General features: G+C 52.9%; 1 protein-coding gene across 2 annotated transcripts in view; it reads left to right on the forward strand.

The window, feature by feature from the left end:
- The first annotated feature begins 925 nt into the window (after positions 1–925).
- LMX1B (LIM homeobox transcription factor 1 beta) overlaps positions 926–14,538 on the forward strand; it is a 91,063-nt gene continuing 77,450 nt past the window's right edge. For both annotated transcript variants that reach the window (XM_074161199.1, XM_074161200.1), the window contains exons 1-2: positions 926–1,064; positions 1,302–1,488. In XM_074161199.1, coding sequence (XP_074017300.1) covers positions 926–1,064; positions 1,302–1,488 — 326 coding nt within the window. The remainder of the gene's footprint in view (positions 1,065–1,301; positions 1,489–14,538) is intronic.

Genomic DNA, 14,538 nt, shown 5'->3' on the forward strand with positions numbered 1-14,538 from the left:
CCGCCGGGGCCGGTCGCGCCGCCCCCGCCGCCCGCGGGACAGACCCGCGTCCCCGCCGGCGTCGGCTGCCCCGAGGGACGGTCCCGCCGCCACCTGCCCGCGGCCCGGCGGGGACGCGCGCTGCTACCTACCCCGGGCAGGGCGGGAGCCGGGGGCCGCCGTCGGGCCGGGGCCGGCGGCGGGGCGGGGAGCGGAGCGGGACGGCCGGGGCCCCGCTCCGCTGCGATCCTCGGCGGCCGCGCTCCCTCTGCCCCCCGGCCCCGGCCCGCTCGGCCGCCCCGGGGTGCGCGGAGCCCGCCCGCCCCGCGCCCCGGGCGCCGCCGCGCTTCGGGGGCCGCGGGGGCCCGGCGGGGCCAGGGCACTATTTGACGTCGAGGAGACGGATCACCGCGGCGCAGCGATACGGCGCGCACCAATGGAGTTCAAATGTCAGCAAGTTTGAGGAGGGGTGAGGCGCCGGGGGGTGTGTTCCTCCGCCGCGGCCCCTGCTCTAAACGGCGCGGCTCCTCGGGACGCCGCATGGCACATGGGCTGCCGAGCGCCGGGGAAGCCCCGCCGCCCCGCCCGGCCCCGCCGCTCCGCCCGGCCCGGCCCGGCCCCGGGAGGGCCCTCCGCGGAGGGCGTGGGGCTCCGGCGCTGCCGGCGAGCAGGTGACACCGCGGGCTAGCCCTGCGCCGTGTGCGCGGCATGTGCGCGCCCCTGTAGCCCCCATGGGCGGCGGCGCCGGCTCCTGCCTCTGCCCCCCGTCTCTGGAAGTCCAGGCAGGAAACGCTCCTCATGTCTCCCAGATAAAAATAAAAGCGACTCCCTCCTCCCGGCCGCAGAGTGCCCCCGAGCTCGCCCAGACGCGGGGCTGAGCCGGCCCCGCCGCCCGGCAGCGCCTCGCCCCCGCCGCCCCGGAGCGCCGGGCCGCGCCGCCCGCCCCATGGACATCGCGACAGGTCCCGAGTCCTTGGAGAGGTGCTTCACGCGGGGCCCGTCGGACTGCTCAAAGATGCTGGACGGTATTAAAATGGAAGACCACCCTCTGCGCTCGGGTCCCGCCACGTTGGGAGTGCTGCTGGGTGAGTTGCCGCTCGCTGCTCGGCCGCGCCGAAACCCGCTCCGCTCGGTGCCCGGGGCTGCGCTCGGCGGGGCCGGGCCCGGGCTGCCGGCGGGCGCGGGACTCGCTCGCCGGCGTTTGCGGGGCTCGGCGGCGGCCGTCGCGCTCGATGCCGCCGAGCTGCGGGGCCGGGGGAGCGGGGCCGGGGCGGGGGAGCGGGGCCGGGGCAGCGCTTGACGCCGGTGTGTGCCGTTCGCAGGGTCGGAGTGCCAGCACCAGGCCGTCTGCGAGGGCTGCCAGCGGCCCATCTCGGACCGGTTCCTGATGCGGGTGAACGAGTCCTCCTGGCACGAGGAGTGCCTGCAGTGCGCGGCGTGTCAGCAAGCCCTCACCACCAGCTGCTACTTCCGGGACCGAAAGCTCTACTGCAAGCAGGACTACCAACAGTAAGAGCGCGGGGCCCGCCGCGGAGCCGCCGCCGCCACCGCGGGACCCCGGCCCGCCCCGGCCCGCCGCCGCGCCGCGGGCTCGGGGCGCGTTTCCGAGCGGGCCGGTGCCGGCGCCCGGAGCCCGGCGGAGCGGGGACACGCCGCGCCGGGGCCCGCGGCTGTGCGGGTGGCGACCCCGGCGAGCGGGGAGCCCCGGGGCCGGGCGGCGCGGCGGGCTGGGACCGGGCGGCGGCGGGCGGACCGGAGGAACTTCGAGCCGCAGCGCCGGTCCCGGCCAGGGACGTTCCCCCCCCACCCCCCCCCCCGGCCCCGCCGCTCCACAGCGCTCGGACCCGCCGCGGACCGGGAGCCGGCGGCGCCGTCGGAGCGGGCCGGCGGCGGCGGGGCGGCCCGTTTCGGCTCGGCCCGGCTCTGCCCCGCTCGGCCCGGCCGCCGCGGCTGGGGCAGCGCCGCGCTCGGAGCCGCCCCGCGGGGCCCATCTGCCCGGGGCCGAGCCCTGTCCCGCCGCAGCCGCGCCGGGAGCCCCGCGGAGCGGCCCCGCCGCCGGCCCCGGGCGCTGACCTGCCGCGGAGCGGGGCTCGACGGGGCCGTCGGTGCGCTCCCCGTGCCAGCCCGGGCGCGGGGCCGCCGCCGTCCCGCCGAGCCGCCGTCGGGCGCGGAGGGTGCAGCGGCCCGCGGGGACCGGCGCCGGCCGAGCCTCCGCCACCGGCCGCGGCGGGAGGAGCCCGGCGCTGGCTCCGGCCCTCCCGGCCCGGGCGCTGCCCGCGCTTTATTCCGCTTAGGCTTTATCCCCAAATGTCAGGCTTTGTCGGGAGGCCGCCCCCCGCCGCGCCGCGTCCCTGCGCGGAGACAGAGCCCCTGCCCCGCGCCGCGTTTGTCCTCCCCTGCAGAAGCCCACTTCATGCTTGTCACCGAAATTGAGGATCCTTTTTGTGCCGGGAGGGGGGCGAACATGGGCACTTCAATCACTAGGACATAATATGGCTCTGCTAGAAGTCTGGCAACAAACAAAGAACAACAACTATTGGTTTGCATCAACTTTTGTCAGGCATTCAGCAGGCTTCCAGAAAGGCCTGAAGTGGCTTAGTGGCAACAATGTGCATTTCATAGCTACAGCATGAAAATCCATCTCCATGGAAACTGGTAGTAAATGCTAACATGACATGCTGAGTATAAATATTGTTAGGGTTATAACTCTTGTATAAATGGCCCAGATAAATGTCCCCCTGTTTAGGAATTACAACAAAACGTGTTATTTCATACTGCAGCCCTCACCAGCACGCTACCAGAGAGGCTGCCATGGGCCCGGGCGCTTCACGCGAAAATAACCCAGAGCTTTCCTCCGCTGGGCCGCAGCGGTGCTGCCCTGCCGGGGGCTGGGGCTGCAGCCTCTTCTGCGTTTTCTCATCCCCCCGCGCAGGGAGCACATCCACGGAGTGGGGCTTTTCCTTCCACGCTAAATAAAACGCCCCGTGGTAGCTCCAATTGTAGATCGATGAAACTTCTGCCTCTGTAGGTTGTAGTACCTTAGATATTTTTGTTAATTAGGAAAGAATTCAGATTAGTTTTTAGGCTACCTAAAAAAGCATTATTTGGCAATGTAAATATTTACATTAATTACAAACAAATATACCCTCTAAGTCCCATCTTTAGTTTCTGTAAAATAAAGGATCACGCTTTGCTACTTAAAAAGCAAAATCGTAGACTATTGCTTTGTAAAAACAAAAATACTTTTCTGATGGAAAATAGAAATGTCACTGCTTCGGAACTTTCTGTATTATCAAAGGTGTCCCATTGTATAGGGGGGAAATGGGGTAACCAGGCTGACGAGCAATAAAAAGATATCAACATGTTAGCCTTTGTTGAATCCCAGCACCTAGTGTGACATTACATGGTAACCTGCTGTGTGTGCCCCTAAGGACTGACAGCAGCAGCAGCTCATGGGAAGGGGAGGGGAGACACGGTAAATCAAAATTTGTTTTCTCTGAAATTTTATTAGCCCGAAAGAGCAAACATGTGAAACTACGTGGACGTTTTTTGTGTGCTTTCCCTGGCTGCTGCCTTTTATACTCGGAGAAATATCCTGTTGTGATGGTTAAAGGATAGAAGTAGCTATTCATACATGAAAGGGCTTTGGATGCAGATGATCAGTTTTATCAGTAAGAGCGGGGGGGAGGAGTGAAGCCATGAGCAAGTTGTGCAAGTCACCTCCAGCGTGCGGGCACAGCCATCAGCCCGTGCTGCACCGTTCCGGGATGTGAAACGCCTGTGTGCTGAGCGTGCTTTGGGGTGGTGAGATGGAGCTGTATCAGTGCAGAGGAGGACCAGTATCAGTAAAATCAGATGCTTTTTGTTATCCTGAGTCCTATTTGCAGATCTCTGGGGAAAAAAAAAAAAAAAAAAAGAGGGAGAATAAAAATTACTTAAATATCTTAGTTACTGAAATTTGCTTTAAATAGATTTTTCTGTACGTAGTAATGTAATTTAAAGGTCAGATTTCTCCAGAACTCCCAGGACTATAATCAAGTGCTGCATGTATATCTTTGGAAAACTGGTGTCTCGTCTTTCTAATGAAAGCAAGCTTCTGATGGGTCAGATATCAGACCTTAAACCTTTCACTGGGTCAGGAATGATTACTGCCCATCCTTGGATAAGGGCATTTCACATTAGGGGGAAGGGTGAAAACATTTTTCTATTATTTTTTTTTTTTAATAAAAATGTTGGCCGTTTGAAGCTACCCCTATGCTTGGAATGTTAGAATAAATCCTGGGGGAGATGGATTAGTGGCCCAAGCACAGTTTGAAGTAGTCAGAGGTGCCTGATAAGTGTAATTTATCACAAAAATATCATTGGTACATCATGGGACCAGCATCTAGGCTATGTGTGTATTTTAGACTTTTTATACAAGAGATTCAACAAAATTTTGCACAAGTATATCCTGATCTTTTGATTTAATGCAAAGTACTTATTTTGCTAAAATTTAAGATTTTGAGAGTGGCAGGTACATTTGATTGCAAGCTTTTTAAGGGGGAAAAAAAACAGAGTAGCACAATGGCACCAGGGAGGCTGACTCTCGCAAGCCCAAGTCAAACAGAATCTCTCTGATTTTAATGAGAGCTTTTCCAAATTGCAGGATTGTTGCACATTCGGAACCTTACACTTTTTGTTTGTTTGTTTAAAATAAGTTTTCTTTCTGGCAAACCGAAACCTTCAAAATTAATGTTTATCAAAAATAGGGAGGCTGCAGTAGTTATATTCTGGTTCTTTGCTTAAATGGATTTATTTATTGTACTACTCATAACAGTGCTTCCTGCTATAAAACATTAATAATTATAAATATTACATTTCTTTCCCATTTGTATATTTTATCTTTTTTTTTGTTGTTTCTGGTTTGTTTTTATCTCCCTGATCAGTGTTATGTAATGATTTGCCCTAGTTATTGCTGATATTAACAGAAAATATATGCTATGAAAAATGCCTGTTTCGGGTTACATATTTCATCTGTAAGAAATGCATATAATTTCTAGAAAGATCCATATTTCTATTCTAGCTTTGGAAAAAAAGGCTGTAAAAGAGGTAGTTTATTCAAGGGGTAGGACAGCAAACAATCACAGTTGCTATTTCATAATTTTTCATTAATGCATCCTAAGTTTTGCTTAGGGTGGGAAAGAGAAATATTTAGATTTTTGTTAGATTCTGCAAAATATGTCAGGCATTGTTTTAGCATCGTTGTTGGATGCTGTTGAAAAAGACTTACTGTGTATTTCTGTTATGTCTTTGCACTGTTCTTCATCTTTGAGCCCTTTTCTGTCAGTGACTGGGCTTATTTTTTGTGTGCACGCAGCCCGGAGCAGCGTGTACCTCGCAGGAAGGGAAGCAAATGCTGCGAAGCCTCATTACTGAGGGAACTGTTACCCTCTCCGGAGTCTGGAAATTCTTTCACATGAGTATAATACTGAGGCTGATGTTTCCCAGTTCAGTTGTGTCTTATATTTGAAATAAGACAAAAGCTTCCTATTAGTAAATGTCTCTTATTTTTGTGAATGTTATTTTTCCTGCAGAGAGGGTGAGCGTGTGTCTGTCGCGAGCGCGGGCTGTGGAATGTAGGCAGGATCCGCGGAGCAGGAGGTGACTCGAGCTCCCAGATCCTGCTGCGTGCAGGATGGGCAATAGCTATTTGCTAACAGGGAGATTTTATTTGTTTTCAGTTTTACTTTTTTTTTTTTTTTTTCACTGAGGAGCACCAGACGTGTGGTTACGCTCATCAGTGCAATCGTTCATCATGTGGACTCGGCAGAATTGTGTAGAGCAGTGGTGTCCCCTCCGCTTCGTTCGCCCCTGGCGTCGGGCTGGCACCGGTCCCCGTGTCATTGGGAAACGGCATCAAAACTCATCGAAACTTAGAGATGAGGAGCAGCCTAAGCACGTGCCCAGGACATGGAGTAATTACTAAAGTTATGTCATCCACTAAAAATGCTTTTAAAAGTAGTGAAGTACTCTGGCATTTTTGCTGAAAATCCAACCAGAACCTGCGCTATCGGACACATCAGCCGATGAAAACCCCTCGGCATGACCAGGCTTTCGTAGCACCTCCAAACTGTCCCAAAAGTGGGAGCGTTGAGGAAATGCAGCAGTTATTTCTGCCAATGACGTCAGCAGAGTGGCCCCGATGGGGCCGAGCCCCCGCAGGTCCCCCGGTACCAGCAGGGGTTGATCTCGCGGTGCAAGGGGGCTGCGGGGCAGGTAACGGCGCGGCCGCGGGAGCCGCAGTGGCCGGCAGGGCCAGCACTGGCCAGGAGCCAGTGGGAGCTCGGCTGAGTAAATACGAGCGGGGCTCTGGGGTGGAACGTGTTTTGAGAATTTGGGGAGACATTTTGGTTTTCTGCTACAGTCGTGGTAACCTTATTGGACAAAGTAACTGCAATGGTAATAGGTAATTTGCACTAATCCGTGGTAGAAAATGATAGGGAGGATCCGTCTGCAGTGTAGGCAATATGCAGTTAGATTAATAAGAGGATAATTTATAATGCTCAACTACTAACCTGAGAAAAAATAACCAATTAATATGAAATACACTGCAAAATTTTCTTCACTGAAATATATAACAAATGGGAACATTTTGTATTCTGTTTAGAAATCACGTCTATTATTTTTTGGCCTAAACTTTTGAACTAGTTCAAAGGCATACGTCACACCTTTTCAACTATCAATAATATATCATGAGAAAATAGCTGGATTACAGTGTCTGTTTCTAGACTAATTATGTTATTAGTGTATTTCAATTGTAAATATATACCCCTCTTGCTCGCCTCTGTTGTGGGACAACCTATAAAGCATGGTATGTCTTAAAATGCTTACTGCTCTGGTGGACTGGGAAAGGTGGGCATGTATTTAGTAACAACTAGAGGCTGCTTAATTTAGTCAGATAGTTGGGAAGAAATATTCAGGGAAAAAAGGAGTATACTCTTCATAATGCAGCTGTGATTTTTATTTTTCACTCCAGTCAAAATTCAGATTTATACTAAATCTGCTGCGTCTTGTAGCAGGAATTGATTTAATTTTCTTTAATATCTCCTTCTACTGGAATGAAGGGTGCAGCAGATGCAGTGAATCCTCAGCGGGAGGGGGGGTTCCCGCACCCCGGGGGTTCGGGGCGGGGAGGAGGCTGGACCAGTGCTGGGACAAGGGGGCACAGGCTCATACCTCTCCCACCCCCCCACACACGCAGGGGAGCCCATGGACGTCTGCTGACATGCTCAGTGGGGTAATTTGGCGGGAGAGGAATCAGTAAAATACTTCATTTTTCGGATCAGTGCCGGGCTAGGAGCAGGCGAGGACGTTTCTGTCTGTTTGCACGGTGCTTCCTGCGCCGCTCGGTTCTTCTGGCAGCTGCGGAAGAATGTGGTGTGTAAATATAACGGCAGTATTTTGTGATAATATTAGAAAGGGATTTTCTGCTGCTTGGGCTGGCTTGGACCATGTCACGAGTTACATAAAATGCAGATTCACGAAAAGGTTGTGAATTTTAAACCCCAGCGAGATGAAAAAAGACCATTACAGTGTCCTCCATAAAGGGTGTGCTAGTTCAAACCACGTACTTGCAGAAAAAACAGGGATAAATGCTTCTCTTTGACTACATTTTTTTTCCGCCATGATATATCATGTTATTGCTCAAGTGAGGTAAGAAAGCAAGTAAATAAATAAAACTGTGAAGTGAATTGTACAGTAATCTCCAGTAAAGGTAAACAAAGCAGGTATTGCTCTTGGATGGTTTCGTGTGGTAGAAAGGTTTTTCTGGCGTGATTTGGGGATGACTGCATTACTCACCAGGCAGAGATTGACTCAGAATGAAATGACAGTTTCTTGTTCGTTACAAAATATAAAAACTCCACATTTGTTCTGAAACAAAGAATAAGGTTAGTTGTAAGTAACAACGTGATGTGAACCTTGACAGCTGAGTCTCTAGCAGCCAAATGGTGAAATTAGAGGAGTTGCTTAGGATTTAGGTGGGTGCAATTAAGAAGAGAGATTTCCTTTCTTTAAATGAATTGGAGTAAATATATCAAGTGGGCAGGGAATGATTATTGAATATGTACCTTGCAGACCATGTAATTGTGGCATGCTATATTGATTTTTTTTTTTTTATAAAAAACTATTAGAATTTGTTTTTAGAAAGCAGTGTTGTTTTCTGAGTTAAGATATTTTAAAGAAATGTAACAAGGGGAGATTATTTTGCAGCAGTGGGAGCTTTAACAGCGCTGGTAACATTTAGGGAAAGAGATGCCGCTTTCTCCATTAGTAACTAAGTTAAAAAAATACATTAACAATTTCATATCTAATTTAAAATAAATGTTGAAAGCAAAGCTAGACTTCTGAGTTTGAGAATACAGGCCATAAGAGAGAAAAAAATGACAACACTCGTAAGGTAAAATGAGCTGACTTGAGGTTTTAAATGTAATGCTCTTTGGTGTTTATAAGTGCATGTTGTATAGATCTAGATCTTGCACGCCTTGTTCAGGCAAATTATTCACTGTTTCTAGATGCCTCTATAAATTCAACATAAAATTAAAGCAAATCTTTGCCTTTTTTTTTTTTTTTTAAATGTTAATCTTGCATCTTACGTTCAGTTTAAGTTCCTGGGCTTGCTGTGGCTGGACGGATATTCCTCACATGAAATCGTGTCTTACTTTTGTTTTATTTGTTGGTGTGTCTGCAGTTGCTCTGAGCTCATCGAGACCGACTCGCCCGGTGGCTCCGGGCGTCGCGGTGGGGGAGCCCAGGGCAGCCCCTGGTACCAGCGGATGCTGTGGGACGTGGGGGCAGGTTCCTGGGCGGGGGGGGGGGGGGGGGAGCGGACAGGGCTTCTGCTCCCTGGGCTTGAGCGGGCTGTCCTCAAAACAGCCCTTGTGCAAAACAGGCCCTGGTTGTTCCCAAGCAAATTACTGATAACAAATATTTTCTCCTTTTACATGCCTAACTCATGCACAGTGTCTGTGTTGCCATTGCCCTTTATGGGATGCTAAATATACCTTATAAGTAGAAAGCATCACGTCTGGCATATTGTGCAATTTTAAAGCAGGTTATGTAGAAGCAAACCCCTTACAGTGAAGTATCTTGTGTGGAACATTAAGTATCCGCTGTCTGGAGAAGGTGGAACATTCAGCTCGGTGTCACCAGAGGAACCCAGGGGTGTGACACCAGCTTTTGGACGGGGCTGGGGATGCCGTGGCCCAGCCAAGCCCTGGAACTGGGTTCACATGGAACCGGGGGTTTTCACTCCCCTTTCAAAAACTATTTGCCTGTGGGTAACTGAAGGAGTAGACATTTGCGAGATTGTGTTACAGTGAAGGAATGGTTAACTTGATTAACTGCAGTTTGTTGTTTTGTTGGTTTTGAAATTTTGCAGTGATCTTCTTTATAGATACAGCAGAACTGCTACGGCACAAATTGATTAAATGTCCTTAATACCAACATGGACAAGGAATAACCTATTTCTTGGGAACTTTTTAGGGGGCTGTACTCTGACGCTCCTGTCACAAGCCAATACATTTACAGAGAACACTTGTCATGGAGGTCATTTGCTTTGCTTCCAAAGCATCATAGTTTTTTTTAATATACACAAAATCTTCCTTTGCAAATGTTGACATGAACTTGTGAACATGCAATTCCTATTGACTTCAATGAGAGCCATCCTTGCTCATCAAAGGATAGAATTTGGCTCTTGATTTTACTGCAATCAGTGTATTATTTATAATGTACAAGAGTGCACGTGTACTCTACCAGTAAGAGCTAATGGAATTTATGTGCACATGCTGAGGACCAAATCCTCCTGGTAGCTGTTGGGGAGTTCACTTTCATGTGTTTGTTCCTTCGTGTAACCTGAACCACTGCTCCCTGATTGCAACAACAACAAAACAAAACAGAAGTCTACATCAAGAGTAATTTTTTTTGCAGTTGTTACTTTTATTATAGGTTATTATGATGAAAAGAAGCAAGCAACTTTGAATTTGCAGAAGAAATTATTAATACTGTTCTAAAGCACTTCCAATTACAGCCAGTGGTTGCTCGTTGTTCTCTCGGACTGACAGAAGCATCAGTACTTCTTGCAGTAGTGTCTCCGAACAAGTGGAGCCGCGGTGCGTTCCTGTGTGTTAGCGAGAGAGCAGGTTCGTCATGGGGTGCGGGTGTGTGTGGGACGCAGGATGGCGACTGTCTCTGGAGGGGGCTCGCAGAGCGCTGGCACCGCCGGCTGCCGGAGCCAGGGTCACCGGGAGCTCCGCGGGACCAGACCCTTGGGCTGCAGCATGATACCTGCCAAAACTCATTAGTGAGACAGGTTACAGCTCTCATTAGCAGCCACGCCACAAAGCAGTTGTTCTCAGCCTGTGGGATCCCATCCTTTGACACAAGCTGCCTGCCTACAGCCGGCATCTTCCTGTCACCTGAGAGAGCTGTTCCTGCGGCTCCCCGGAGGGAGAAGCTCCTCTGGTTTCTCTCTTATGTCACAGCTCTAATCCAGTTTTAGGGGGTGGGGGATGCGGGTGCAGTTGCTGAGGTTTCTTTTGATAATGCATGTGAAAGGAGACCGGTATTTAATTCTGTGTTGTAAAAAGTGGTTTATTAGCAAATCACAATAAAGCACTGTAGGAACTCATGAAACTGAGACAAACAAAGCAAACCAAAACACTGAAATGTTGTCGTGTTCAGTTAGGGGGATCTCTGGTACATAAGGTCCAGCCGTAGGTGACAGTCTGGTAGCCTCAGCACTATTCATACATATTCAGGATCTTCAGGACATCTCTGTGTAGCTGAAGACCTGGGCTAAGCCAGCTCCAGTGCAGCAGCTCCAGCGATTTACTCCAGTGATGCTCTGGTAGATCCTGAACAGGAGCAGCCCAACCCGCCCGGCTCATGGCCCCCACCGAGAGCTTTTCAGGAGCCACAGGAGCAGTAGAAGGTGCTGCAGGAGCTGAGGGATGGGGGTGAGCAGGGGGAGCAAGGGGTGACCTAGCTCCAGGGTCCCACCACGGCAGCTCGGGCTGGAGTCACTGCACACTCAGCCCCAGTTCCACATCAGTTACATCTTCCAGCAGCAGAGACCTGGGTTCCCTGCTCCGTCCCCCCTGCCAGCCACATGGCGTGCTGGGGACGTTGGTGCTGTGCTGGCGCTGCTGGTGGGCAACGTGCGTCAACATGGCAGGCTGGCTCGTCCTGGCCGTGTGGGCGAGCTGGGGCTCCCTGCCCGCGGGGTGGGCTCATGCGTGTTATCTGTGCTGTGGGGTCTGCCTGGGCATCGGGGGGCTTGTATTTCTCACCTTCAGAGAGAGAGCTGATCTTCCTCCTCTTCCTCCTCTTCCTCCTCTTCCTCCTCTTCCTCCTCTTCCTCCTCTTCCTCCTCTTCCTCCTCTTCCTCCTCTTCCTCCTCTTCCTCCTCTTCCTCCTCTTCCTCCTCTTCCTCCTCTTCCTCCTCCTCCTCCTCCTCCTCCTCCTCCTTCTCCTCCTCCCTCCCCATTAATAATTTTGCAGACCAAGTACCCGCTCCATGAAGGTTCCTGTGTACATGCAGGCTGGAGCAGTCCCTGTCTCTTACAGTTTCAGAGAAATGTCCAGGTTGCCGCTGCGTGCAGGGGGCTGCGAGCGCTCAGGGAGGTTGGCAGCACATTCCTCCTGCGGCCGTCACCCGCGCCGGGAGCGCTCCCTGTGCCCAGGGGCTGGCGCTGCCAGGTCACCGGCCCCGTCGGAGGCCTGAGCTGGCAGATCCCCACTCCCGGGGCTCCCATGAGTAATGCCATGGAAGCCAGTTTCCCCGGCATGCAGAGGCTTGCAGTGTCACGCCAGGTCAGTTCACTTACCCGGCAGCAGTGTCTCGAGAGAACTCGGTGGAGCTGCTCACTGAAGTTTTTGGGGATGGGGCTCTTTGTAGGCAAAACCCACCCTAAAAAGAAGTCGCGGTTTAACATTGTGAGTTGTCTTCTCTGTTGGATCTTGGCATGGGCTTCATCTGATGGCAAGAAAAGTTTCCCATGTGTAGCATAACCCTGTGGGTCAGCTCACTGTGGGGCTGAGGAGGAAGGTGCAGAGGGGCCCTGTGTGAGCGTTAGGACCAGCAGCGAGGCTTGAAGCCAAGCGTGGGCTCCTCACTCCACTGGTGGCTCTCTGGTCCTCTGCAAGCCACTTGGCTTATGACTGCACTGCGGAAAGGCAAATATTGTATTTCAAGTGCTTCCCAGTCACCTTCTGATCATAATAATTAGAGTCCAGAGTGAGAAAGGAAGAGGGAAGAGAGAGAAAGAAAGGAACGGTGAGGAAGAGCTGCCTCTCTGCAGAGGTCAATGGGAAGCCAGTCTGCCCTCAGCCCCGGTGAACAAGTTTTGCATATTGTGTACAGCTCTCTTGAAATCTTAAGAGAAAACATTTTTCTGAAGTGATTCTGTTGATACTAATTTTATTACATGTTGATCTGGGTTTTATTACATGCAAACAATCACGCAGGCTCAGCATCTCTTCTTTGTAACGGTGACAGAGGTGATGAAGGAAGGCTCAGTGAAATTCTGGGGACCGAAGCTGCACAGAGCGAGCCCCCCGAGCTATCAGAACTTGCGTTTGCACGTGGGACGGGGATGTGCAGAGGCTCCCGGATTGCTGCCAGCCCTGGGGGGCAGTGGGGCACCTGGTGCCATCTCGCCTGCTGGGGCTCAGATGTCCCCAGCACACACTGGTGAGACTGGAGTGACCCCGCTCTGCGCTCAGGGTCAATGTCCGTGCGGCCCGTCCGTCTGACGCCGTCCCAGCCCGGTGCGGTGGCCCTGAGCTCTGCTGGTCGCAGGGTGCCCTTTCCAGCTCTGCCCTCATGGGGGGAGAGCAGGGGGTGGGCGCAGGGGTGGCAGCACCCGCGCTGCCGTCGCTCTGGGCCAGTGCCTGCATCTGCTGGAGGCTCTCACGGTGCCACCCAGTATCAGGGGTCCTGCCCCGCGCCCCCAGGCTCCAGCGGGGCGAGGGCCTGCCCTGCTGTCGGAGGGGCACAGGGACAAGCGTGGGCCCCGGTGCCATTGTCCCCCAGTGCCGGGAGCTACTGGGAGGCCTTGCTGCCATGCCCAGGGCTGGGGAGGCTGCACTGACAGCCTCTGCCGCCCAATTTTCATAATCTGGTCCTCCCTGAGGTCTGGGGAGGAAGAGCTCCCGTGTTCCGGGCATCACTTTGCCCCGGGGCCATGCTGCTCTTCTAAGGATTCCCTTTCGTGTCAGCCAAACATGCCAAAGCCTTGCAGTATCTGGATACTTTCTCACTTTTATTTATTTACACACACATACGAGAAATGATTTACTTCATTACTTGGTTTACCAACATTTTCCCAAGCTGCAAGAAGCTGTCCGTGCATTTTCCTGTTGCGAGCCGTGAGCGGGTGGCAGTGACGGTGCTGCAGCCGAGCGCTGGTTGTGCTTACCCCAGCCTTCGTGCGAGCGCTGCTGCCCGCAGCAGGTGTTGCAGAGTCCTCCTTTCTAAAAAGAAAAGCAACGCTCCGGTTTTTTACCGCTGGGACCCAGTGATGGGAGTACTCGGAGTATGAAAAACAGGTTATTGTAAAGAGCAATTTATGAAATGCTGCAAAGGTACAAATGGAGTAAAATTATTTGAGGGAATAAATGGCATGTGAAATGTTGCAGCGATACCATCTCTGCTTGGTGTTGTTGGTTTGAACCTGCCAGGCTTGGTGGTTGGAGCTGCAGCAAACAAGTGATTCAGCCCATGGGAGCAGGAAGCGTTACAGCCAACAGCTACCTGCTTAGTGCAGGAGCAGGCGGATGCCGCTGCTGGGGTCCCCACGGCAGCACTGCCCCCCACTGCTGCTGGGGGAGCTGCCAGGGGAGAATGTGGCATGGGGGAGGGAGCATTGGTATTTCAGTGGCAGCTTTGCATTGTGTGCCATGCGGGGCTGCAGGGACATGCGTGGCCTTTGTGGGTTCCCAGGACCTCCAAGTGGGTGTCCCAAGCCAGAGGGATCCGGCGGTGTCCCGGGGCTGTGTGGCTCCTGCCAGCCCCGTCCTTAGAGCCGGGCTGCCTCAGCCTCGCCACCCATGCCTGGGCCAGTTCCCCAGCATGGTTTTGTGGGTGTGGAATAAATTAGCCCTGATGGCGCCTGCATTAATTTTATGTGGGAGAATCCCCAGAGATTCCAGGGCAATTACAGGGAGAGCAGCCTTGCCCAGTGCAGCATCCTCCCCTTCCAGGTCCCCGCGGAGGAGATAGCAGGACTCAGGGAAGCAGCACCGTCACTCTGGCAGTGCCCGCTCCCCCCGTCACCCGCCCGCAGCATCCCTGGTGGTAGAGGCCAGAGCAGGGTGGTCCATGGTCCCACGAGCCACCGTGCTCTGTGGCTGGCCCAGGGCGATGGGACTGAGCGCTGGGCAGTAACAGAGCTCGCCGGGGTGATCCCCGTCCTATAGAAAGGTTGGAAAACAAGCCCATAGCAAGCAAGCTGTCTTCATTTCATACAAGTCCTATGAATATTGGTTGTCTAGCATAATTGAAGCCTGTTCCATCTGTGG

Source organism: Numenius arquata, chromosome 19, assembly GCF_964106895.1.
Source record: "Numenius arquata chromosome 19, bNumArq3.hap1.1, whole genome shotgun sequence".
NCBI classification, from domain to species: domain Eukaryota; kingdom Metazoa; phylum Chordata; class Aves; order Charadriiformes; family Scolopacidae; genus Numenius; species Numenius arquata.